Genomic DNA, 24,538 nt, shown 5'->3' on the forward strand with positions numbered 1-24,538 from the left:
CACGAACCCGTGTTTCCTGCATCGGCAGGCGGACTCCCAACCACTGTGCCACCAGGGAAGCCCAGTCCAAGTGTTTTTACACTTCTCTAAGAGGATTTGCATTTGCTTGCTCTTAAGTGTTACACCAGGGAATCAGGCTCAGACAACACACTCACCAGCCTTTTGACCATGGCTAAGTTACCTAGGCTCTGTGCCTCAGTTTCCTACCTCATAGAATTGGTATAAGGAGTAAAAATGTCAATATGTGTAAAGTGCCTCCTAGTACAATGTCTGGAACGTATGAAGCACTATGTAAACGTCTGTGAAAGAGATTAACCCACATATGTGCTAGTAACACTTACATGGGGGACACAATTGGGAATGAAAGTATAATTACAAATATTCACGATATTTATGAATTCCAAACACATTCCCTGATGGCTGCAGACGAGAGTTTAGTAATCTGTTGTAAGACGTAATTTTTACACATACATACGTGTTTTCCACAACATGTGAGAAGATTTCCCTTTGGCTGTGGATGCAGAGAAGAGAGTTAACCGTAAGGACAAAAGTGGTAGTAATTTCCAAAGCCACACATAAGGCGTTCAGAGAAGATTTCAATCTAGTGATGTCTTTTTTTAAAACTTCCTTCTTTCTTTTCTTTTTTTTAAAAATTAATTAACATTTATTTTTCGCTGCGTTGGGTCTTCGTTGCTGTGCGGGCTTTCTCTAGTTGCAGCGAGTGGGGGCTACTCTTCGTTGCAGTGCGGGGGCTTCTCATTGCAGTGGCTTCTCTTGTTGCAGAGCACGGGCTCTAAGCGTGCGGGCTTCGGTAGCTGTGGCACGCGGGCTCAGTAGTTGTGGCTCGGGGGCTCTAGAGTGCAGGCTCAGTAGTTGTGGCGCACTGGCGTAGTTGCTCTGCAGCATATGGATCTTCCCGGACCAGGGCTCAAACCCATGTCCCCTGCACTGGCAGGCGGATTCTTAACCACTGTGCCACCAGGGAAGTCCCTAGTGATGTCTTTAGTAGGTTCTTCATCTTAATACGCAGACAACTTTGGATTGTCTGCTAATGAAGGAAATCAGTACCAAGGATAAATGGTGATGTGAGGATCAGAATAATTTACACACTGCTAACCAGTTCCCCAATAACTGAGAGTTCCTGGCGCCATCTAGAGGTCAACGTTGCTCCTTGGGCATGCTTCACAGAAGCTGTGTAAAATCCTAGTGCGCTTAGGTCTTTCTAAGGCATGTTAGTTCTCTGGTCAGGAACATCTGTGACTGTGGAAGGATCAGGAAATGCTATCCCAGAATGTCGGGGTGCGTCTTATAAATCACCCACATCAAGGCTGGAACCACCACGGTTTAACTCCCCCTGTGCCTACCTGCCCTGGAATGCAAGCCAGCCCCTCATCTCCTTAACTGATCACTGGGCTGCGGGTCAAACCCAAAACTGCCTTCCCTCTGCCTAGTCATCCCAGGAAATCAAGGCCTGAATCTCACCTGGGAACTGGCCTGTCACCCACCAGTGCCAGCCACTTAGGGACCTGGGCATGGGGCAGGAGCAGGGCCCAAATAAGCAGCACCCGGGCAGCTTCACTCACCACACAATCATCGATGATTTCCGAGAGCCGTGTCCGGTGTTTCCTCCCCAGCCTCATGATTTTTTTCCACGTGTAGTAGTACTCCACGCACTGAGCCACCGTCTTGGACTTCACCTGCCGGGAAAGGCACCTCAAGATCAGCTCCAGCAGTGGGCAGGGTGCAAAGCAGCAAGCTTTTGTGCAATTTTAAGTTTGTAATAGGTATTAGGTTTATGCAGTTGAATAAAAACATATACATGGTGAAAAATCTCCTTCCCACACCCGTTCTCCATCCATCCATCCATCCATCTGGTCCCCCCCTACCCCCTGCAACACAGCTGGCCCCTCTTATTCATATCTTGGGTGTCATTCCAGAATTTCTTTACACATATACCAACAAACAGGAAAATATATTCCTCCACACCATTCTGCCTCACAAAAGGTAGCACACTCTATGTACTGCTTTGCATCTTGACTTTTTTCGCAAGAGAGCTTGGAGATTTTTTTCACATTCGTCCATAGAGAGCTCGTTCCCTTTTTTAACCCATAAAGCAGCAAATGCTTTTTCAAATGCTTGAATGTATTTGGCTCTCCAACTTGTTGACATTCAAAATCTATTTATGAAAAATGTTCCTTAGTAATCGAACAGGAATATAAGACAAAAGTTATGATGACAAGAGCTTCGTGTTTGTAGAAAACAAGGCTTGCCCTGTTCTCCCACAAAGGGGCAAAGATAAATGTGTTTTAAAGAGAAAAAACATTCCTTTGTTTAGTTCATAGTGCTCTAAGCTCAAAGTGGGGCTCAATAATGTGGGTTTTCTGGAGGTAGATAAAAAGGCTGGCTGTCCCCTTGGGGGCAGGAACATGGCCACCTGCATAGTGAGAATGAAAAGAGTAACTTCAGAAGTCTGGTCTCCTCAAAGGTGGCCCCTTCACGTCCACCTGATATCATGAATTTCTACATTAGAATCACCCAGGGAGGGGGGACAGAGTCCCAGAGAACCCTTGTTTTAAATTCTGCATTGCCTGGCGAGCACGACACATGAATCCATCATCAGTCAACAAGGGGCGGGGCCTTTAAGGAATGAGGCTGAGGACAGACCAGTCCCGGGGGAAGGTGACCCTGGAGAGATGGGAGCCTGGGAGCTGCTGGGATAGAGGGCAGCAAAGGGTCCAGTGGCCTCCAGGGCAGAGTAAGGCGGGTGCGAATTCAGATCTGAAGACAGAGGCAAGTTCGAGAAAAAGTCCACCTATTCTGATTCTCATCCAGTCAAGGCCCAGGATTAAGGACAGGAGACATGAACCCGGGACAACACTGAGGCCCAGCCCAGAGCCAGTGGCAGCTGTCACCTGGGACCCTGTTCTCTGTGGACCTGAGCATCTTAATAACTCAGTATGGCTCCATCATTCATCATTTTGCTGAAACACTCTGAATCACTGTAACTTTTGGCCTAAACCATCTCTCAGCCAATTAGGGCCTATGTGCTGGATAAAGCGCTATTTCATCTTTGTTAAAGAGCTCTACTTTGCTGTGAAATGCTATATATGTAACATGTTATTGTTGTTATTATTATTATTATGTGGCTGCACCACACAGCTTTCGGGATCTTAGTTCCCTGACCAGGGATTGAACCTGTGCCCCCTGCAGTGGAAGCTCGGAGTCTTAACCACTGGACCGCCAGGGAAGTCCCTGTAACATATTATTTTTATTAACACTGTAAGAATACTTACCATCTTCTGTACAAAAATAAAGTCTTTGTTGTAAGTGGCTAGTGCTTTATTAAACAGTTTTCTTTCTAGGGAGGTCCACTTGTCCGAACCTACAACAAAACACACATTTCATTAAAAAACAGCTCAGTTCTCCTCACTTGTGGTTGCTGGTTCACTTAGTTAAGTTACAAACTACAACTGCTCAGCATGTGATAGAATACATATCACACTCCTTTCTGAACAGGAAGTGCAGTGTAATGGTTAGGAGCCCTGACACCTGGGTTCAGATCTCAGCCGTGGCCTTGACCTTGGCAAGTTATTGAGCCTAAGACTCAGTTTTATTACCTACAAACGGGAATAATTCTGATTGTCTCCACCTCTTAAGATTTCTGTGAAGGTTAAAGAAGGTAATGCCCAAAAAGTGTCTATAGCTTAGTAACTGGAAAACCATGAATGCTTAATGGAGTTTAGCTACAGTTTTTATGTAATTAGGATGAGGGCAAGCATTCACGTAGCAAGCGATCCTCACATGTGCTGGATTCAGCAGTCTTCACCCTCAAGATGTTCACAATCTAGTGGGGAGAAAACCAGGAGGCCCCGCATTCAAGGTGATGATTGCGAGGATGAAGGGAGGGGTCGGGTGCCGATAGGGCACAAAGGAGGGACCCCACACTCAGGTTAGGGCAGCCGGGAAGGCTTCCAGGTGGAGAGAACACTTGAGCGGGGTTTAAAAAGACACAGAAGCAAGTCAGGCAAGAAGGAGATGGAAGGGAATTCTGGGGAGAGAAAGTGGCACGTGCGAAGTCAGAAGCAAGCAGTGAGAGGACACGTCATTCATTCATTCATCCATTCGGCAGATACTTATTAGGTGTTTACTACATGCAAGACACAAGGGGAAAAAAACCTAATACTTATAAGTGCTTACTATGTGCCAGGCTCTAAAGTACTTCACAGATAGTAGTCATTTGGTTCGACAGACAATCTGTAAGATTGGTATTACTGCTACCCATTTTACAGATGAGGAAAATGGAGGTGTTCAAGAAATAAGCAGTAATCCAGTACGGCTCAACTACAGGGTTCTAGCAGAGGGAAAGCAGATGAGGCTGGGAGGTGAGAGGGACCGGTTCCTGACAAATCTGCAGACCAATGAAGAAGAGGCCCTGCAGTGCCGGGCTGGTGCATCTTGCTTTGCTGGCTGAACTTGACATTCATGTCAAAGCAGGATATGCAGATGTTTACAGAGAATGGTACTGACCTATTTCCAAGGCAAGTCCTACTTCTGGGGGCTCAATCACTGTGGCTGGTTTGCAGAAACTCAGCCTCATTCTAATTTTTTGAATTCCCTGTATCTCTGATTCTTTGGATGGTACATGCCTGGGCTTTTGATAAGCCTCTACTTTTCAGAGCTGTAATCCCCCAAACTATAGCATTTTTCCTTCCAAGCAGAACAAGCCCAAGATTTCCATTTTGCTATGCTTGACAGAGGGGCTAAAGTAAGAAAACCTGAATTGCTTCTTCCCTCAAAAGGTTGAGCCCAAATCATTCAAACGAGTGAAACCACGCCTGGCAGGCAGGCAGGAGGCAGACAGTCTTGGGTCCTTGAGAAAATATTTGACTCAGTGATGTCAGCTCAGATTTCTGAAATAAACACCTTCTCTGTGTGACTCCCTGTTGGGTCCTTAAGCCAAGAGCTCTGGCTCCAGATGCAGGATATGCTCTCCACAGCTGGGCTGCTTCAGGCCTCTATAAAAGTAGGGCCACCACCTGATTTCTTTGGTTTGTGAGTTTCTCTCTTTACTTCTAGAAGGAAGGCAGCTTTCTGATTAACCCTCGGAAGAAGGAAGCCTCTTCCACGGGTTCTGGAGACCAGGACATCTCTGGTTGCGCAAACCGTCGTAACAGGGAGAAGTGGGGCCAGAGGCTTGGAGAGGCTTTGCTAGAGTGGATGTGAGCAGAGCATGTCGGTGGGGTTTGGAGCTCTGGAGCACTTGCATCACCATTCCTCAACTTCTGTCCAACACTCAAGGGCTTCGGGTCCCAGCTCCCATTTGCTCCCATTGCCCAGAGGCAGAGACAGAAAGAGCAACACAGAAAGGCTGAACCAACAACTGAAAGACCAAAGAGTCATGGCTCCTTTTAGGTATCCATTAAAACAGCAAAGAGAGATCAGAGAGGCAATGGTGTAAGAGGACCATGATGGAGACATGTCACACTAGCTGAGCCCCTGGACAAGCATATAGGGAGGTTGCTGTGCTGCCCTGATGCAGGTCCAGTCTGTGCAGCTCTGGGTTGCACCTCACATAGGAAGTTAGGGAATATTTTGTTGATGAAAACCCCCAATTAGATGAATGAGAATCCTTTCCACCCTCAGCCAGATCCTACGTTTCCCAAGTCAGAGTGCAGCTCGAAGCCCCCGTGAGACACTCACAGGGCCACGCAGCCTTCTCAGCCAGCACCCAGCCTCTATGGTGGACACGCTTTCTTCCACCCCACGTCAAGCTTGTCATCTGATTACTGTCCAAACCGCAGTGTTAAGTCCCCAGGTCTGTTTACTCGTGAGAGGTATGTCCCTACATGTCCCCAGATGGCCTTCCAGCTGTAACCCCACAGAAGGTGAAGTGACCTCCAGAAGGTGAAGTTATGGGGTATCCTCAAGCCTCACGGGGGAAGGAGGCCTTCTCCCCATCAACTCTTTGGTGGTTTTTAGGGCTGCTGCTGTGATGGGGTCTTCAGTCTTCCCAATCCCAGAGTGTCCACTCGACACCACCAGTCCTGGATTGGAAGTGGGCTGCACCCTCGCAATTTCCTCTCTGTGCTGCCCCCCACCTGAGGTGCTCAGACGGTGAGAGATGGCTCCCCTATGCAGTCCTAGGGTCTGCGCTTTAGCACACACGACTGTGCTGTGCGTGCGTGTCTGTCCAAAAAGGGTGTCCACAAACTGAGAGGCAGAGGCAGGGCCAGACAAGCCCATGGGTTCTCATGCTCCATCTTCACTGCACCCTGATCATGGGATTGCCCACAGGACTGAGAATCCACTCCTGGGCTCTGGGGCTGAATTCCCAGGCTGAAGCCGGGTATATAGACATAATATCTGGATGTACTTGCCCCAAATAGTAAAGTCACTGTGCTGTGATAAAAGGGGTGACTCTAAGCAGGAGACCACAGGCTGCGAACCTGGTTCTGCCACTCACTCCTTCTGGGGCCCCTGCAAGTTTACTTCTCTGAGTCTCAGTTTCCTCTTTTGTGACTCGGGGATCCTGACAGTCATGCTGTGACTGGCAGCGTTTAGTCCGAATTATGTGCACAGAGAATGTTTTAGATCTGGCCACTCGGACGGCAGATTCCAAATCAGCCTGCAGCTGTGGGACATACGCTGTCCCCTGCTGACATCTGTGGGCACTCACGAAGCCTGCCGGTCCCTGAAGCGTTTCCTGTCGTGTGTGTGCTGACCCACAGCCTTACTCTGGGCTGCCTGTAACTTGCAGCTTTCTCCTCCCTGCCCCGAAATCCTCCTGTAATCCCGACAAGGCTCAGCGTCTCTCCTCCTGGGGTCTGTCTGGCAGGAGCATTTCCCTCATTCTTGGACAAGGTTTTCTAAGCCAGCCCTTCTTGGATTCTATTTCTTGAACAAAGTCCAGGATAAAATGCAAAACCGAGGCAGGGGGCTGCCCCAACTCCTCACCTGCCCTCCCCCTTTGAGATCCCTGCTGTCCACTCAGCATGTCCCTGGGGCTGACGGGCTGATGACACACCCTCACCCCGCCCCCATCCATTCTCCCTGGGGATTCCTGGCTAGCGGGCTATTATCAGCAGGGGTCCCTAACAAGACGATTAAGGCTAATTACAAAGAGCCTAATTAACTGGAGGAAACTGGTGCTGGAACAGTATCCAGAGGAAAAACGTTCTGAGCTTCGGTTGCTGGGAAACAGGCTCTGGGATGGTGGCGAAAATTTGGGGCAATCTATAGCGAATGCAGGCAATTAAAAAGCGACATGGAGGGGTGAGAGAAAGTTTGGGCACAGTATGTTTTAAAGAGGGCCTTTCTGTCTTCCTTTCAAGCTTTTAAAAACTGTTCTTGATGCTGCTGTTATAGCAGTTACATAAGAAAGACACGTTCATTGTAGAAAAAGGAGGACCTGTTTTTACACCAGATCTTCATTTCCGTGAAAGGTTTTCCATGATGGGTGAAGACTGAGTAATTTTTTTAGGGGTGCAGGTGAACCGGGTAATACCAAAGTTCCCTCTGGAGGCCAAAGGCAGGGAAGCCTTGATCTGAATCCAGAACCTGAGGTTGTCCACTAGCCTCTTTTCCACAAGTGCCACGTCAGGCAAAGCAGCAGAGTGATTATTAACTCCATTCCTGCCCTTCAGGGGATCACTCTCCAGCTAGCGACATGGGCTAAGAATGCCTGTGAGATGACTTCACAGCTGCGCTTCTTACAAAGTATTCGCTGGAGAACGTAATTCTGTCTCTTCACCAAACTGGGGGCAGCTTCCAAGACAGAGACCAGGCCTCCCCCCCGACTGAACGGGTATATTCCCTCCAGGTCTCTCCCATCTCCGGAGTCAGGTCAGGGCTGTGGTGGGGGCCCACAGTAGCCTCCGCTGAACCCTTGCCAAGACTCCCAGGGCCAGGTCTGACACCCCTTCACTCCGTGCCCATCTGCAGGAACGACCGGCTCAATGGAAAAACCAAAGACGCCGGAAGCTCTCTAATCACAACCAGGCATCCTTGTCACCCTGACAGACCCACACTCAAGCCTTCCCCACCCAACCCAACCGCTGACTGGGAGCCACTGCAAACAACCACTGCCACTTACGGGCGGAGGGTGCGGAGAGAGGTCTGGACCGGGCACCTTGGTGTGAATTAGAGAGCCTGGGGGCCACTGTGACAGCCCCCTTCCTCTGAGGATCTTAACAGGGCTCTTCCGGGCTTGCCAAGCTGCCCCCGGATCTGGGCAAGCTGCCCACCTACACTGATGTCTCTCCTGGGCCCCAGCACTGGTCGCTCTTTCCTTTTCTCACTGAACTGCTTGGGATGGGATGGGATGGGGTGGAAGGGCAGGTCAGGAGGGAAGTGATTTTCACAGGCTCCTGTCTCTGTCTCCCCCCAGTTCACAGTCTGCACCCCTGAAACCAATCTTGCCACCTTCCCTCCAGGGCACAGGCCGGGGAGGTCTGACCTCTCTCTAGACAACTGGAAGCCTGGGGTGCGATTCCAGGGCTGGAGTCGGGCAGGAGTGACACTGGCCACAGCCGCAGAGCTGGAAGCAAAGGAGATTTCAGAAGACAGTGTCCCAGTGAGGCTGGACCTGAGCTGACGGTCCTGCTGGAGAGCAACCCAACAGGGCTTGGCACGAAGGCCAAGGCCGGACGGGGCCATGGGGGTGGGATTCACCGACACCCGGAACCAGTCAGAGGGTGGGGTGGTTAAAAGGGCGGAAGGCGGTCGCGGCTGTTAGCTGGGGCATGTGACGGGCGTAGACTCTGTGGCCTCCTCTGTGGTCTGGAAGGGAACCGCCAAGGGGATGGAGTCAGGCCAGACTTCAGAGATCTGTGACCTTTGTCCTTTGTGCTCATAATTCTAGAAGATTCTCTGGGGCCCAGTCTGTGATCACTTCCTGGAGAAGAGAGATTACTGGCAGACCTAGGCGAGCACCCTTTTCTTGGGGACACACAGCTAATGGGACACCAACCCTTCACACCGGACAGCTCCACCTCTCTTGTCTCCAAGGGTCAAAAGGATTCTGGAAGCAACAAGAGTGCTTCCTGGTCTGCTTATAGGGAAAGGGTGCAAGGGAGGGGCAAAGGATTTCCCAGGAACCCCCAACCCCCGAAGATCACTGAATTTTAGCAGAGTTTAGGGCCTTCTAGTTTCAAAGCTTTTAGTACTATTTTAAGGTTGTTGTTTGGTGTTGTTTGGGGTGGAGGTGGTTTCTAGCCCATAGCTTTCCCATCTCTTTTATGTCATGACACACACTAAAAAGATCACAATACCTGCTTGGCATGCTGGGAAGAACTGGAGGGGATTTGGGGCCCAGACGAGGCTGCTCACAGCTGGAGATGAGCAGCCCAGAGGCGCTGGCCACCCCAGTCACCCCAGGGGCCGAGAGCAGCCACAGAAGATGCTAGGGAAGTCTCCCTGCTAAGCAGAGAAGCCTGACCCAGGCTCCAGGAGGCTGGACGGCCCGTCAGGGTTTAATGGGCAGCAGATGACGCTGGGAATTAAGAGGATTGAATTGTTTCCATGGCAGATTAGAGAGAACTCCCACATCTTCTATCCACACTTGGGGCAGACACCAAGCAGGAAACGATGGAGACAATATTAAGAAACTGGCTCCTTGAGGCCATGGGGTTACGTGATGGATTTCTTATCCAATGTGTCCATTCTGTGCTTGCCTAGTGCCAGCAGCAGCCTGTGTGCCGGGAGCGATCCACAGGCAGGCATCCCGGGCTTGCTATGCTCAGGTGAGTGGCTTCTGAGGCCTTTCCACCCTGTGATGACAGGCAAGAGGGCCAACTCGGGAGAGGAGCCCATTCTGCAAGGCAGACGGTGGTGGGGTCACAGGGAGCCCCCCCGAGAACATGCTGGAATCTGCAGAACAGCCCTCACCTGAGGCCACATCTGGCCGCCTGGACCGAGGACTGGAAAAGGTATTTACTGGGTCCCCAAGGCCACTGAGGTACTTAGCACCCATCTACGCACGGTCCCACCAGGCACCAGAGACACCTTCAAATGATTAACAACCAAGGGGCATTGGAGGATACAGCCCTCTCTGAAATAGAGAACCCAGGCAGGTTCGTGGAGACCCCCAGAATGGACAGGGCTACTAGTTAACGGAAATACAAATGTTGACTCCAACTTCATTGTCACCGCAGGTTCCCCAGCCTGTTTCACTCTCTCTGCACAATTCTCACTACATTCAACTCTCCAAGGGGTGTCCTCTTTCCCTCGTACTGGTGGTGCCATCGTTAATCCACCCCCTCCTAAGAGAGACTCGTATGTATATGTACGTGTGTGTGTACGTGTACATGTATCTGTGCATGCACACGTATACATGTGCATGTACACGTCTTTCTCCTGCCATTAGTGATCTGTCATTTAATAACTGCCTACCCCGCAGACTCCAAACTGCACAGGACAGGACTCTGTCTACATCTGTCTACATCTGTCACTTCCTCCTCTTAGTGCTCAGCACAGTTTCCTGTACATAGGAAGTGCTCATCAATTGTTCAACCAATGAATAATAAAAGCTACTAGACTGTGCCAGGCATTGGGCTCCATATACTCTCTCAAATCTTCACAAAATCCTGCAAGGGATGGAGTATGAGCCCCACTTTACAGGTGAGGAAACCAAGGCTGCAGAAGGCCACGGGGTGCAGGCAAGACGTGAATCCACGTCTACTGATCCCAAAGCCCAGGGGCCGCTGTGTGCTGTTGCCTCTGTGGTCTACCCTCTGTGGCTCTTCCTCCGGGTGCACCGATCTCACTGCTGCACGTGCGGGCCTTGTCCCCTGTCGCCCAGCTCTTGGCACACCCATGAGGGGCAGGAGGCCCAGACAGACAAATGCCCAACAGCGACCAGCCAGCAGACACAGCTGCCCCACCACCTACGCCCCCGAGGCCTTGAGAGCACAAGCGGCGCTCAGGACAGAATGGGTGCTATCTGTTATTGAAAGGGGACACAACCAACACGCAGACAGCCCGCTCTCAGGAAGCAAGGGGGCACAGGGCTCCGGGCAACCTACCGGCATAGTGGTAATTTGCTAAAGGGTGACATTTTAACCTGACTGGCTTCCGCAGCAGCAGCATTTCCAGAGCAGCCTGCAGACCCATGGGAGAGAAAAGGCGAGAGTCAGTCACGGGGCTTGTGTCCTCAGAAGACCATCTGCCTAATGGGGAAAACGGGCCAGCATTGCAGGGCCCGGGGTTGGGGGGCTGGAAGGAAAAACAGAGGAGACTCCCCGATTTGGGGTCTTCCTTCTGGTCAGCACCCAACAGGACTCATCATCCTAATACCTCCTCCGCCCATGCCTGCAGCCAGCTGGTCTTGTCACAAAAACACAGGTGGCAGCCAAAACCCCACTCCTTCCTTGGTGAGGGCCCCAGCTTCAGAGACATGGTGGAGCCTCCTCTGTTTGGAGGTTGAGTCTCTAAGGAAATGAGTGGGTGATTTGGAACTGTTTTTGCAGAAAAATCACGTGTTTCATTACAACTGAACATCAACAGCTATATTAGTAATAACTGTACTACACACTGTCCTTCCAGGGAGCCTTGCTAAATAACCCTTTCAAATCTACGTCCCTCAGCCTCACTGACTTTGATAAAAAAGTGGTGCAGGTGGAGTTGAGCTGTGGATGGTTTGGGGGATCTCAAATCTTGCTACTCCAAGTGTCGTCCATGGACCAGCAGCACGGGTATCCCCTGGGAGCAGGTTAGAAATACAGCACCTTGGGCCCCACCTCCAGAATTGCTGAATAAGAGCCTGCATTTTAACAAGACTCCCTAGGTGATGTGCGTGCACGTTAACAGTTTGAGAAGCACGGCTCTGCGGCACTGATCTTAAAAGGTCAAGGAGAGTTCTCCAACATTCTAGAGAACCCTTGAAGGGTATCAGTAATCTCATGAGAAGGTAGTACTGGGACATTTGTTTACTTTCACATTTTCATAAAATCAAAAAAGCAGGAGGTTAGCTCTGGTATAAGAATCATGTATTTACTAAAGGGGAAGCTGAGGCTAGTGACGAAGTGCTCCAGCCAGGGGTCCAGGTTGAGCAGGCAAATGGTCAGCTCTGATTCTGGGAAAAGGGCACCAAAGTTCTGGTTTGGGGATGCCAGAGAACTGTGCCAAAAGTGGAAGAATGACACCAGATGGTGCACACACAGCGAACATTTCACTTTGGTTAGGGGAGCAAACGGTTCTATGAACATCAAACTCTGGCTGATTTCCAGGTAGGGAGGAATGACGAGCAGAGTATGACAGGCTATTTTAGGCCAAGCCTTGCTTCAGGAAGGCCTTCTACTTCCATCACTGCAGACCTGTTCCCCGATGTGAATTACAAGACTGCTGAAAAGAAATTCTAGTTTCCCAAAACAGATGTTGCCATCATTATTACTTAGGAACAGTTGTGTAAACAGAAATCCAACTGGAGGTTTTCTGCAGGCTTTCAAATCCTGGCCTACTCATTGAGATAAGGAACATGGGAGGCACACCAACTGGTCATCATCTTAAGAGTTGGTTGTGGGGGGCATGAAACAACACAGAACCTTGGTAAAATACTTTTCAGAATTCTGACATGAAGCATATGAACTGGGAAGCCTCCTTTTCACAGTTCCTTACCATCACATCACCTTTGGCCTCGAAGAGAGAGTGCAAAGCAAATTCAGAATTGGTCCCTCCACCTGGCAACGCACTTGAACAGCACAGATTCAGGAGATTCTCCACTGTTGGGAACAAAGAGAGGCCACTGCATCAGAAAGAGCTCAGGGTCACCGGAAAGACAAACCGATCCTGGAGCCAGAGGCCCCCGGGAGAGGATCCAGCCCTTCCTGCCCAGTTCTTCCCATGCTGCCAATACCTCTTTGCTGGAAGTCGTGGTTTTCCAGCTCTGGCCAGGGCTTCCATACCAGTGTGGCCTTGTGTGTGTCCTGGGCCAGGGCAGAGACATCCTGGAGTTCTGGGATCTCCGCTTGGAATCTCAAGCCAATGTTGATGCGTCTTTAATCACAAGAAGAAAAATAACAGTGTGGTCTTCAATTTGAGACCAAGGGCGACTGTCAGGGACTTGAAAAAGAAGGAAACCAGTTCCTTCTGCAAGAAGAATGCAGGGGCATTTCCTCACAGTGTGATCTGAAGATTCCAGGCATGGCCTTTCCACTGGGATAAGGAACAGCTTTAAGACTGGGGAGAGATGCTGTGGGGAGCAAGGGAGAAGCCTGCCTGGGGCTTCAAAGCTCCCTATAACTGGGAGAGGGAGGGTCCTAATTCCAAGGGAACAGCTGCCCAGAGCATGGCCAAGGGTACCACTTAACCCAATGGGACAAATACAAAGTGCTTATTGCATTTTTTAGCCCTTTCAGACCACTTTCACATAAATGATCCCATCTGAACCTCACCAAGACCTGTGATGTAAGCAAGGCAGTGATAATTATTCCTACTCAATAGATGAGTTAACTAAAGCTTAGAAAGGTTAACTTGATCAAGATCAAATAACAAAACGGTGCTGGAACCAGGTTTCCTGATTCCTGACTCAATCTACTCACCACTCTACCATCTGGCCTCTTCTGTGCTTATCCATGAAAATAACCAGCTTTCTCTTCCATTATACCCCCCAACTCAACTACTCAACAAGGCCACTTGGAGGATCAGCTAAGAATCTTAGGGAGGGGCTGGGGGATCAAGGGCATTTGGATGGAGCCTCGTGGAGAGCTAGGCACCCTGAGACAGATGTCTCAATGTCACTGGGGATGTGAAGGCATGTGGCCCCAACCAAACTGGCTCACGGAGCCACAGATGGGGACGCCTGGTTCTCCAAACACAAGGCTCCTTGCTTTTAATGTGTTTAGTCTTTAGAAAAGGCCTTGAAATACTGGCAGTTACAGGGAAACAACAGTACTTGAGAAATACCACGATCCTACATTTTCTACAACTTCTTGCCCAGTGGCCACTCTGATCCCAGAAGCACTAGCTACCCTTCTCAAAGCTCCCCATCCCTTTTCTAGGCTGAGGCATCTGTTCTAAAGAATAATTGGCTTTTCCTTACGGTTCGACATCAACGGTCTGCTCTCCAGGACCTGGGGTGACTGTCACGTTGCTGCCATCGATGCTGTCTGAAGCACAAAAACCAGGGGTCACTGGTCAACAGGGAAGGGTACTGAAGAAACTAAATGAGCAGTTACCTAAACAGTCATGACAGGGCCCCTCTCCTACCCAACCCATGCCAGAGTTACCCCAGCAGTCTCCGAGGAGTTGGATGGAATGTGGAGCAACGTGGCTTAGCGTTTCCCCACTTCTCACACAGGGTAAGGAGTGGCCAGCTGCCCCACTCTGGTCTGCTAAGCTTTTTATTTATTTATTTTAAAAATTATTTAAAAATAATTTTTGGCTGTGTGCGTGGGGCCTGTGGGAGCCTAGTTCCTCGACCAGGGATTGAACCCAGGCCCTCTGCAGTGAAAGTGTGGAGTCCTAAGCGCTGGGCCGCTAGGGAATTCCCCTGTTAATTTGTCTTATTTCTATGAAACTATTCTTGCTCCAGAAAGAGATCCTGGCTACAGGCCTCTCCTGCTTGATCTTTTTTTTTTTTTAAATAAACTTATTTTTTATTTATTTTTATTTTTAGCTGCATTGGATCGTCCCTGTGGTGCATGGGCTTTCTCTAGATGCGGTGAGTGGGGGCCATTCTTCGATGAAGTGCGCAGGCGGTGGCTTCTCTTGTTGCGGAGCACGGGCTCTAGGCCCATGGGCTTCAGTAGTTGTGGCACACGGGCTCAGCAACTGTGGTTCGCAGGCTCAGTAGTTGCAGCGCATGGGCTTAGGCACTCCGCGGTATGTGGGATCTTCCCGGACCTCGGCTCGAACCCGTGTCCCCTTCACTGGCAGGCGGATTCTTAAGCCCTGCCCCACCAGGGAAGCCCTCCTGCTTGATCTTTACACAGCATGCTAAAATATGAGGTGTGGTCTTGCAATATAATCCCATTTGTACATCTACTTAGTACATTTATTTTGGGTGTCTTACACGGTTATCCACAGCACACTTCAACTGTTTTTCCTTATCCCAAAGAAATTCTGATTATCGCTCTACGCGTTAGTCTCCGCGGCTAGACTGTGTTTCCCCTGAGAAGACGTGTTCTAATTATTTCTAGCACCTAGCACACTGCCTGGTACACAGAATCGAGCCACCGCCAAGGTCTGTGGAAAACGAGACGACAGAACGCGAGGCCTCCTGGGGCAGCACCCAGCACAGTCGGGGTGCCGCCCCTGAGGGAGCGGAGGCGGGGACAGGGGCGACTCACTGGGGCGGCAGAGCAGCACGCGAGGCGTAGGCGTGAGGGGCGTGAGGGGCAGCTGCGGATGCGCGCCGCCGCCGTGGCCCGAGATGAGCACGTTGCTGAAGAGCCCCGAACCCTGGCGCGCCGGGCTGAGCATGGGCGGGGGCGTGTAGGGGGGCAGCTCGTGGGCGGGGTCGAGGAGCAGGTGGTCGCCCAGGACGCGCGGGGAGCGCAGCTGGCTCTGGTACAGGGTGGCGCCAGAGTGCGAGGCGGCGAGGTTGGGGGTGTAGGAGGGCGGAGGCGGGATGAAGAGCGGCTCGGGCCGGTGCCGGAACTTTTTCTTCTCCGGCGCGGTCTTGAGGGCTTCCTCAGCTTTGGCCAAGGCTGGCTGATGCTTCTTGGGAATTTCCTACAACGGGAAGAATGATCCGATTCAAATACTCGGGCTTTTCCCACAGGCCCTTTCCACAGGTTGAGGGAAGGGGGACTGATGTCCTAACGGGGACCCCTCCTCCCTTCCACTCGTCTGACCCCAGCATCCTCCGCCTTCAGAAACGGCCACATCCACTTCAGACAAGGCGAGATCCGGTGGCTTGATTAGGGAGAAAACTTTGGTTTTGGAGGAAATCCCTCATGTCTGGAGAGGGATGGGGGTGGCAGGAATAGTGGGTGGGCAAGAAAGAATATATTCACATTCTTTATTGCTTATCACTGCATTCCCATCTGGTGAGTGGAATCCAGCTGAGTGGGCCCTTTAATTCCCCACTGCTCCCCGGGGACAGACATCGGGGACAGATAACACATGTTCTGAGGCGGCGACAGAAGAATCTATTCAGGGAAGCTGGGCAGAGGCTGTGGGGCAGGAAGAGGGGGTCAGGCCTTGGCCAAGGCTCCCAGGGCCAGTGACCCACACTGGGGTCTTCTTCAAGGTAACCTTAGGGTTGAGGAGAGCCATCCCGGATCTTTGAGGCCCGTCTCATGTGCTCTCCTAGAAGTGGATCTGGTGAGCCTCCCCCCCTCACCACCCCTCATTACTGCTCCCAGCACTGGTGGCTTATCTGTGGCAAACCCTCCTCGTAGGTTGGTTTCCTGTCAGCAGTGTTAGTTTATTTTATTCCAGCAGAACCAAGCATCTTCTGGAAGGAAGATCTGCCACATGGATACAGATATACTAATAAGTAAACACACGCACGGAAAGAGATAAGCAGGGCATGCCAAAGCCAAACACAAACAGACTTGGTTGTGTGCCAGCATCAGCCCAGAAAAACCGAGAGCTGGGTGTGGCTGGAGAGGCAGCTGTGCGGTTGGGAGGGGCTGTGAGGATACCTGCAGAAAAGTTCTGGGCAGTCTGTGGTGCCCTCCCAGGCCCTGCAGGCCAGTGCTCGTCACAGCTGTGGTCCCTGGCAATCCCTGTGCCCAGGGTGGCGCCTGAGTAGGAGGCAGCAGGGGGTGATGGGAAGGGTTGGCCATGGTCATGTGACCAGCCTCCTCCAGGCCATGTGACCTGCCCCAGTCACCCCTCAGTTCTGGACTCCTCTCCCTCAGGGCCCCTTCTGCTGCCTTCGGCACTTCAGGCTGCCCCTCCTGTCTCTCTCAGCTTCATCGTCTTCTGGGGTGCCGTCCCAGCCCCCAGGAGGGGAGTCTAGGGAAGCAGAAAGGTGAGGAAAGGGGAAGGGGCAGCGGGGACCCCCAGGCCCCCAGGGGGCTCTCCTTAGGTCAGAGAGCCCCAACCTGCTTCCTTTCCCCACCAGGGGGGCTCCTCACCACCTGAGGCTGAGGTGGAGAGAGGGGGCTGAGGACTGGGAAGAAGGTGCACGTGCCCCCAACTTGGGGAGCCATCCTGACACTTCACACCTGGTTCCTGGGTAACGGATGGGGTCACCTGAGGATCCCAAGTGACTTCAACCCTGCACTGGAAGCCAGACCTCTGACCACAGGGCCAAAGGTCCCTCTCGGGCTCTCTCTACTTGAGCCTCTGGGTTCTGTTACAACAGCTCTATTCTGGGACTTTCCAATCCTCCAGGCAAGGCTCTGAGACCCTGGGCCAGGGAAGGCCCACGGAATATCAGACCTGGATGTCAGGTGGGAGGAAGCATTTACAGAGTTCCAGCCAAGCTGGAGACAGGGCCAAGCGCTGAGAGGTTTTAAAAGCTCCCCAGAGAGGTGACGGTCACTGAGGAGGCCAACACCACCCCCGCCCCCCAAACCCAGAACAGGGAGAAACTGAAGTTCTGAGAGGGGAAGGGTCTCGGCTGGCTGCATCCCAGATGGCTAGGAGCAGAGTGGGGATTAAAACACAGGGCTCCTACTTGGACATTTTGATTTCTTTATACTAAGTGTCAGGACCTTGCTCACACCTACTCAAGTCCTATCTACACGCTTCCATTTCGGCTTATCTCCTCACAGTATCTCTCCCACCCTTCCCACAAAACCAAGTTCACCTCTGCCTCCAGAACCCTACTTGGAACTCCCCTCGTGACGATCTTCTAAGCAAACTCACATCAAACTTCCCTTGCCTCATCCCAGTCCCTAATGACCTTAGCTCCCCAGGTATATCCCCCACCAGCCACACGCAGGGCATTGCTGCCTTGCTCTGTCTTGAACTGGGGCGGGGCTGCTGCCTGGGGCTCTGACCCCTGTGTGACTACGAACCTTACTTTCTCCAGCTTCAGGCTGAGAGTTTCCAAAGGGTAGAAACAGCATCCCTCCCACCAAATGAGGAACTTCCCTGGGCAAAGAGGGGGCTTGGCTGTGTCGTTTCATCTCTCTGCCTGTTGCTGGCCCCCGAGACCTGCCCGCTGATGAGAATCCTCACCTCCAGAGGTTCTCCATCTGTCTTTCCTCTTCTGGGCCCTGCTATTACATAGGAAACCAAAAAGGCTCTTTCTGGATTTTTCTAGTTCTCTTAATTATCCTCCTTATCCCTATTCTGGCCCAGCCCCACTCGTGTCTCCTGGAATCCCAGCAGCTACCTATTCTGTGAGGACAAATGTGACTCAGCACACTACTCTGTGGGGAGGGGACAAATCTGATGTAGTCAATCACATGGGTTACAGACTCCCCAGGGGAGGGGGGGAGGGAGGGAGAGAGGGGGAGAGGTACAGAGAGAGAGAGAGAGAGAGAGAGAGAGAGAGGAGAGAGTGAGAGAGATCTCTGTCCCAGAGCCAAGCTAAGCTGCTTGGGTGACGCGCTTGGAACTTGAGAAAGAGAAGAACAGTGAATAAGAAACACAAATCTCTTTGCTTTCTTGAGATTGGGGGGTGGGTGTCTCAGGGGAATTACTTTGGGAATCTTAATGAATCCGGTCCTCTGAGGGTGTTTATTTACACAGGGGTGATACTGAAAATATTAAGCATATGGTAAGGCTGACTGACCATCAGAATGGATGCCAGCGCTACTGCCTGGAGGACCTGCTGTGCCAGGGGTTGCCTCTTCGGTTGCTGGATTTGGGGGGGGTCTGGAGATCCTGGGGGAGGGGCCAGGACCCTGGGCAGTAGCTATATATTATCTGGGACAGTACTTTCATATTTTAATAACTGTGATCACCAGCTGAGTTATCACCTCTGTTTAATCTAGGAACATCTTCGGGTCTCTCAGAATCTAACCCAGGCCATTAGCCTGGTAGAGTGCCAGGTGTTTACTAGGTGGCACGCAGTGCGGACACGGATGGGATTCCCAAGGTGGCTGCGGGGGGCTCAGCCTGGAGAGGCCAAGCCACGTCTGAGCTCAGGCCAGTGGCCCTGGCAGAGCTGTCCCTATCTCCAAGAAAGCAAAGGGATGTCCCCACCCCAGGCAGGCAGGGCAGAGCAGCAACTCACAGCAGGCAGGTGGGGGGCAGCCCCTTGGGGTGAGTGTGGGGGAGAGAGGGTCATCCTCACGAGCACGGGCATCTCGTCGTCCGACATCGAGCTGGCTGGCTTGTCTCTGGCTGAGGGGGCGGCAGCGACGCTGTTGGCGAAGCCCTGAGAGCTGGGCTTGGGCGGGAGAAGCTTGACAGGGACAGACACGGGCATGACCATAGGCGTGAGGCTTTCCGCCTCGGGTGGGAGCTGCGGTGGCGGCGGAGGCGGAGGCGGCAGTGGCGGCTGAGGCGGAGGCGCCGGGGCCTTCTCTCCTTCCTCCTACACAGACAATAAAGGCTTTGATCCTGGGCTGAGAGCAGCCCTCATGGCGGGATGCACTTTGCTCTTCCTGAAACGTTCCTGGACACCACACGTGGGTGACAGAGAACTGCTGCAGGGTGGTTTCCTTCCTGCCAGCCTAAGTCCCTCGGCTCCAGTGATGCCCGTCGGCAATGGACAAGGCACTTGATTTTCTACATTAAAAAATCTTGACTGTGTATCACTTGTATATTAAAACAAATAGTGAAGAAAAATTTTTGTGTGGCTGTCATTGCTTTTAAAGAAAAGGACACGGACTTAGAATCAGACCGAAAAAAAAAAAAAAACCACATAAGCTCTTGTGCAGGGCCTTTTAATTCTATGGGCCTCAGTTTACTCATCTGTCAAATGGAGGAAAAGCTGTTTTAACTGGCATGGTCGGGAGACGGAGTGACCTGGGTCACATCAAAGTTTTTGGTGAACAGAGTTAATTCCATAGACTTAAATTAAGATTAACAGCATTCAAAGAATTGAGAAAGTTCTTTGAATTTTAATCTAACTCTAAAACTGCATGGGTAGTTCACCACAAGGGTATCCTACCTGGATAATCCTAAGGGCATTTAAAGGTCTTCGGACGCTAGAGTCTACCACTAGTGCCCTGGTGAACAGAAAATGCTGGCTGGGAGCCCGATGGTCACACTAGCTTTCCCTGGCCATTGACTATGGATCTGGAAGGCCCAAGGGACCCTGGTTTTGAGTACTTCCAGCAGCAGAAGTTGAAAACAATTTTGCATCAACATGTTTTCTTTGCTGTCTTCTCCAGGAGCTGGAGAGGCTGGGAGCCCCTAAAAGGATTTCTACCACCTCAGTTCTGGACTCTTGTTCATGAAGCCAGTGGAAGCGGAGACTGTGTGACCTGGCTGGCTCCCAGCATCAAAGCTTGAGTACTTTCATTAGGGAAGGACTATGCCTCCTCAGGTTCCCCGAGTGGGGCTCACATCACTCTCTGATGGCAGCAAAGCAAAGCAAGCAGCACATGGCCTGGGAAGGACCGGGGGCTGACTCCTCCTCACCTGTTTGAGGCTGGGGGAGGCCCTCATCCCCCCGTGGGACCGCATGTGGCCGTTCAGGGCAGGCAGACTCTTGAACTCCTTCAGGCAGATGGAGCATGTCAGCTTGTTCTTGGCATCAAACTGCTCTCCAAACACTCCTTTTGGTTGGCCACTGCTCAAGGGTAGGACCAAGTGGAGAGGACACACACATTGATGAAGGGAAACAGTGACTCATCACAAGACCTCACACCCTACAATGAACCCATTTCATTCATCCAGAGCTCCCATGGCCATGGCCCTACTTGTATCACCCCAATTCCCTTCAGAGAACTAAGCCCAATTTGCAGATGGAAAACTGAGGCTCAAGAGTAGGAAATGGTGTGCTCAAGATCATGCAAGAGTTGAACCAAACGTCTTTCTTCATTCCAGGCCTTCAGGTGCTGGGTTTTTTCCCACCTCTGGCTTATGACCCTTCTAGAATCAGCTTCGGCTCTCCTCTTCCAGAAGTCTTCCCTTAAACATATGGGTCTCAGTCTTCTGGTTCAGCCTCCAGGTTGCATGTCTTAGTTTGTAAGGTTCTGGCTAAGTCTTTATTTACCAAACCCATGAGGGGAGGAAACAAGACTGTACTATTCACTGGGGCATCCTCATAGCTTAGTTCCATGCCTAGCACACAGTAGGTACTAAATAAATACTCACTGAATGGACAGAGGGCAGAACATGGGCTTTGGAGTCCATCCCAGCATCCCTACTTTCTTGATGTGCAACCTTAAGCTCTCTGAGCCTCAGTTTTCTCATTTGTAAAATAATAATGATAATAATAGTTAACAGTGGTTGAGTGCTTACTATGTGCTAGGCACATGGTAATCACACCAACCCTCATGGAGCTACTTTTATTACATATGATATAGAGTAATAATAAGCACTCAAGAACAATAGCTGCTATTATTATTATAAATTTCTTTGAGGAATTGACTTTGAATTTGGAAATGAATCATGAGACAGTTCAGGGAAACCTTCCAGTCTCCCAAAATGCCAACAAGCCTCCATGCATCCATCCTACCTTGAGTCAGGGGACCCTGGCTGGGCTCTGCCGTCAGGTAGGTGCATCTATTTTGAGCCATGCAGGACACCAGAAGAAAGAAGAAAAAAAACAAATGTGTTTCTGATGGGAGGAGTCCTTGAGCGGCGGGAACCCCAGGGCCTGCACACTTCTAGGATTCTTTCCGCTCTCTGCCTCACGCTGACCGGGCTCACAGATACGCACGCCTTTGCCCTTCCACACCTGAGGCTTCCAGACTTCTTTCCCTTGATGTTCCCTGGCTTGGGGCCACGCCCCCTCATGGAGCCCCACCAGCCACAAGCCCACCGGGACTCAATCCCCCACCTCCTTCCTTCCTGTTCTCCCTGTCCACCTACTCTGTACACAGACAGGCTCCATTCCCGAATGGAGGGCTGGACGACACAGCCTCACGCTGGGAGACCTCAGCTTTGGCCATGTCATCTTATTCTTATATTCACAAAGTCTCTCAGTTACTACAGGCCTGAGTCTTAAACAAAACAGGGTCAAGGGGGCTTTATGCCTGGTCTTCAACCTTCATCGGAGCCCTCTCTCCATCTACCCCAGTCCTATTCAAGGTGCCCTCCTCCCCCGACCTTGTTGTCACTTGAGTGTAGCACTTGGGACACGCCAAGGCCTGAACGGTGCCCAGGACACAGTAGGCAGTTTTGTGATCAAATACAGTTTGGAAATAATCAAGGGTTAATAGCCATCACCCTCAGGCTGAATCTGGCCTGCAGACATGGTTTGCTTGGCTGGACTGTTTTAAAAAATCCTAAGCATGTCATTAGATGGGATGTCTGCTCTCTAGTCCACACAGTCCTTATCATCTCATACCAGGCCGTTTTGCTTACTGACTTTACCTGCCTGGATCCTGTGGGCAGCTAAGGTTTTCACCTCTGCAACTACACAAGGTACCCCCTTGGGGAGATCTGCAGTGCACATGAGCATATTAAAGGCTCTGAGAAGCCCAGCAGCACTGCAGCCTGTTTCACTTTAAGAAACCCCAAATTTGTTTATCCAGAGAACCCATTCCCCTCCTCCCAGCAATATCCATTCAACATTCTACGGAACTCCTATTCTGGGCATTAGACTTTGAGAGATGCTATCATAATATGGTCTCCCTCCCAAAAGGGGAACGATTTCATAGGAAATTCCCTAAGGATACAGACTTAAGGGGCACCAGACACGGTGGTGGTCCCTGGGCACCTGATCAGGCCTTGACCGTTACATGCATCATTCAGGACCTGATACGGTGTATTGGCCATCTCCTTAGTGAGATTGTAAGCTCTATGGGCAAAGGACTGAGTCAAAATTGCTTTTGTATTCCACAGCGTCTGGTTAACGTTTGTGGAATAAATAAAGAACAGAAGTGTCGGAGGGGTTTGGAGAGCAGACTGGGCACTGCATAGATGCAGCTCTGGCTGGCCCACGGGCACACTGAGACACCAGGAGAAACAGCCACTGTGAGAATACCTGGGGCCACACGGCACTGGGAGACGGCTGCTGGTGCTGAGGCCCCATGTTGTTGAGGTGGATGCCACTGGGGGACAGGAGCGGCCGGTGGGGGAGCGCACTGCTGACCCGGTTCAGGTCCGAGCTTGCCGGGTCACCCATTCCTGTATCTGGAGGCCCCAGGTCCCCATGGGAGCTCAGCATGGCCTGGGCCTGCCTGTCGCTTGGATAAGTCTTGGGCTGAGCGTCCTCAGGCTGCTGGTGCTGGGGCAGGTGGCTCTGCTGGTACATGGGGTGGCCGTAGGGCTGCTGGGGCTCCTGGTAGTAGTACTGGGGAACGGAGCCCAGCTGAATCAGCTGGACAGCGTGCGCCTGCTCCGGGGTGTACTGGTGGGGGTCCCTGTGATAAGAAGGGGGCTGCAGGTGCATCTGTGGCTGCCGCGACTCTGGCAAATGCTGCATCATGGGTGAGGACTGGTAATACTGAGGTATCTGCATCGAACCCTGCCGCTGCTGCAGCTGCTGGGGCTGCGCTGGGCAAATCTGCTGCTGCTGCTGCGGCTGCATTTCTTGCACTGACATCCGCGGCTGCCCGGCTTGCTGCTGTTGCTGCTGCGGGTAATACTGGTGCTGCTGCAGCTGCTGCATGTGCTGGGACAGCATCTGGGGGGCCTGCAGTGACTGTCCTCCCTGCACTGGCATCTGGGCCAGTGGCTGCTGGTAGTCATAATACGGGTGCCCTTGGCTTGGGTGCGGCCCAGCCTGAAGAGCTGGTTTGGACAGCCCGCCAGTGAAACCAGGGTGAGGCTGCTGGGGCACCTGCTGGTAGCGGGAAGGGAGAGCCGGTGCTGGGGGCTCCATGGGCTTCTGGGACAGCAACTGGCGGAGGGCGCTTTCAGGGGCTCCGTCCATCACTGCGGACTGGGTGTGCAGCACCTGGGCCATATTGTTGACCTGAATTCGCAGGTTTTGGTTGGCAAACACCTGGGTGAAAGAGTCTAGCTTGTGCAGGACACCGCTGGTGAGCTTCTGGGTCCGGATCTCGCTGGCCTGGGAGTAGGTGTACTGGTAGCCATCGGTGGGCTCCGCCTGGGCTGCAGACCCCCACATCATGCTCGAGTTGGTCAGGTTGCCACGTAGCTGGACATGGTTTCCAGGCCCTGCATGGCCTGCCCACCCTCCCTGCCTTGAGGTGTCCACTTGGCCAAGCGTTTTGGAGCCAACAGGCAAGCCCAGACCATCTCGAGTGTCTTGAGGGAAGTGAGGGGAGATGGGTGATGCCTGAGGGGCATCCATTCCAGCCCCGGGGACTGTATTCCCATAGTTGTGGTTCAGCCCACCGTGGACGCCAAGTGGTGGCTGTTGGTAGAAAAGGTTCTCACCACCGTGGGCCACGTGATTGGTCTTGTACAGTTGCTGATCCCCCATGGTGCCTGCCTTGATCGTGAACGTCCAGCCACAAAACCATAAAAAATGATCAATGACACAAACCCGAAAGGACTGAAACCCTGAGAAGCAGAGAGAAAGCGTCCACACTACTCCACGGCTGACATGTCCATGACTGTGGCTGGAGCCAGGTGTTCCTGTTGGCCTCTACCACGCATGTGCAGG

General features: G+C 51.8%; 1 protein-coding gene across 1 annotated transcript in view; it reads right to left on the reverse strand.

The window, feature by feature from the left end:
• TRERF1 (transcriptional regulating factor 1) overlaps positions 1-24,355 on the reverse strand; it is a 35,419-nt gene extending 11,064 nt beyond the window's left edge. The window contains exons 1-11 of the mRNA XM_007458217.1: positions 22,949-24,355; positions 21,476-21,522; positions 20,434-20,584; positions 19,139-19,381; positions 15,285-15,669; positions 14,036-14,102; positions 12,851-12,990; positions 12,613-12,716; positions 11,022-11,097; positions 3,294-3,382; positions 1,584-1,697 (exon numbers count right to left, since the gene is read on the reverse strand). Of these exons, the coding sequence (XP_007458279.1) occupies positions 1,584-1,697; positions 3,294-3,382; positions 11,022-11,097; positions 12,613-12,716; positions 12,851-12,990; positions 14,036-14,102; positions 15,285-15,669; positions 19,139-19,381; positions 20,434-20,584; positions 21,476-21,522; positions 22,949-24,355 (2,823 nt within the window). The remainder of the gene's footprint in view (positions 1-1,583; positions 1,698-3,293; positions 3,383-11,021; positions 11,098-12,612; positions 12,717-12,850; positions 12,991-14,035; positions 14,103-15,284; positions 15,670-19,138; positions 19,382-20,433; positions 20,585-21,475; positions 21,523-22,948) is intronic.
• Positions 24,356-24,538: the final 183 nt, after the last annotated feature.

Source organism: Lipotes vexillifer, unplaced genomic scaffold, assembly GCF_000442215.2.
Source record: "Lipotes vexillifer unplaced genomic scaffold, Lipotes_vexillifer_v1.1 scaffold4, whole genome shotgun sequence".
Taxonomy (NCBI): domain Eukaryota; kingdom Metazoa; phylum Chordata; class Mammalia; order Artiodactyla; family Lipotidae; genus Lipotes; species Lipotes vexillifer.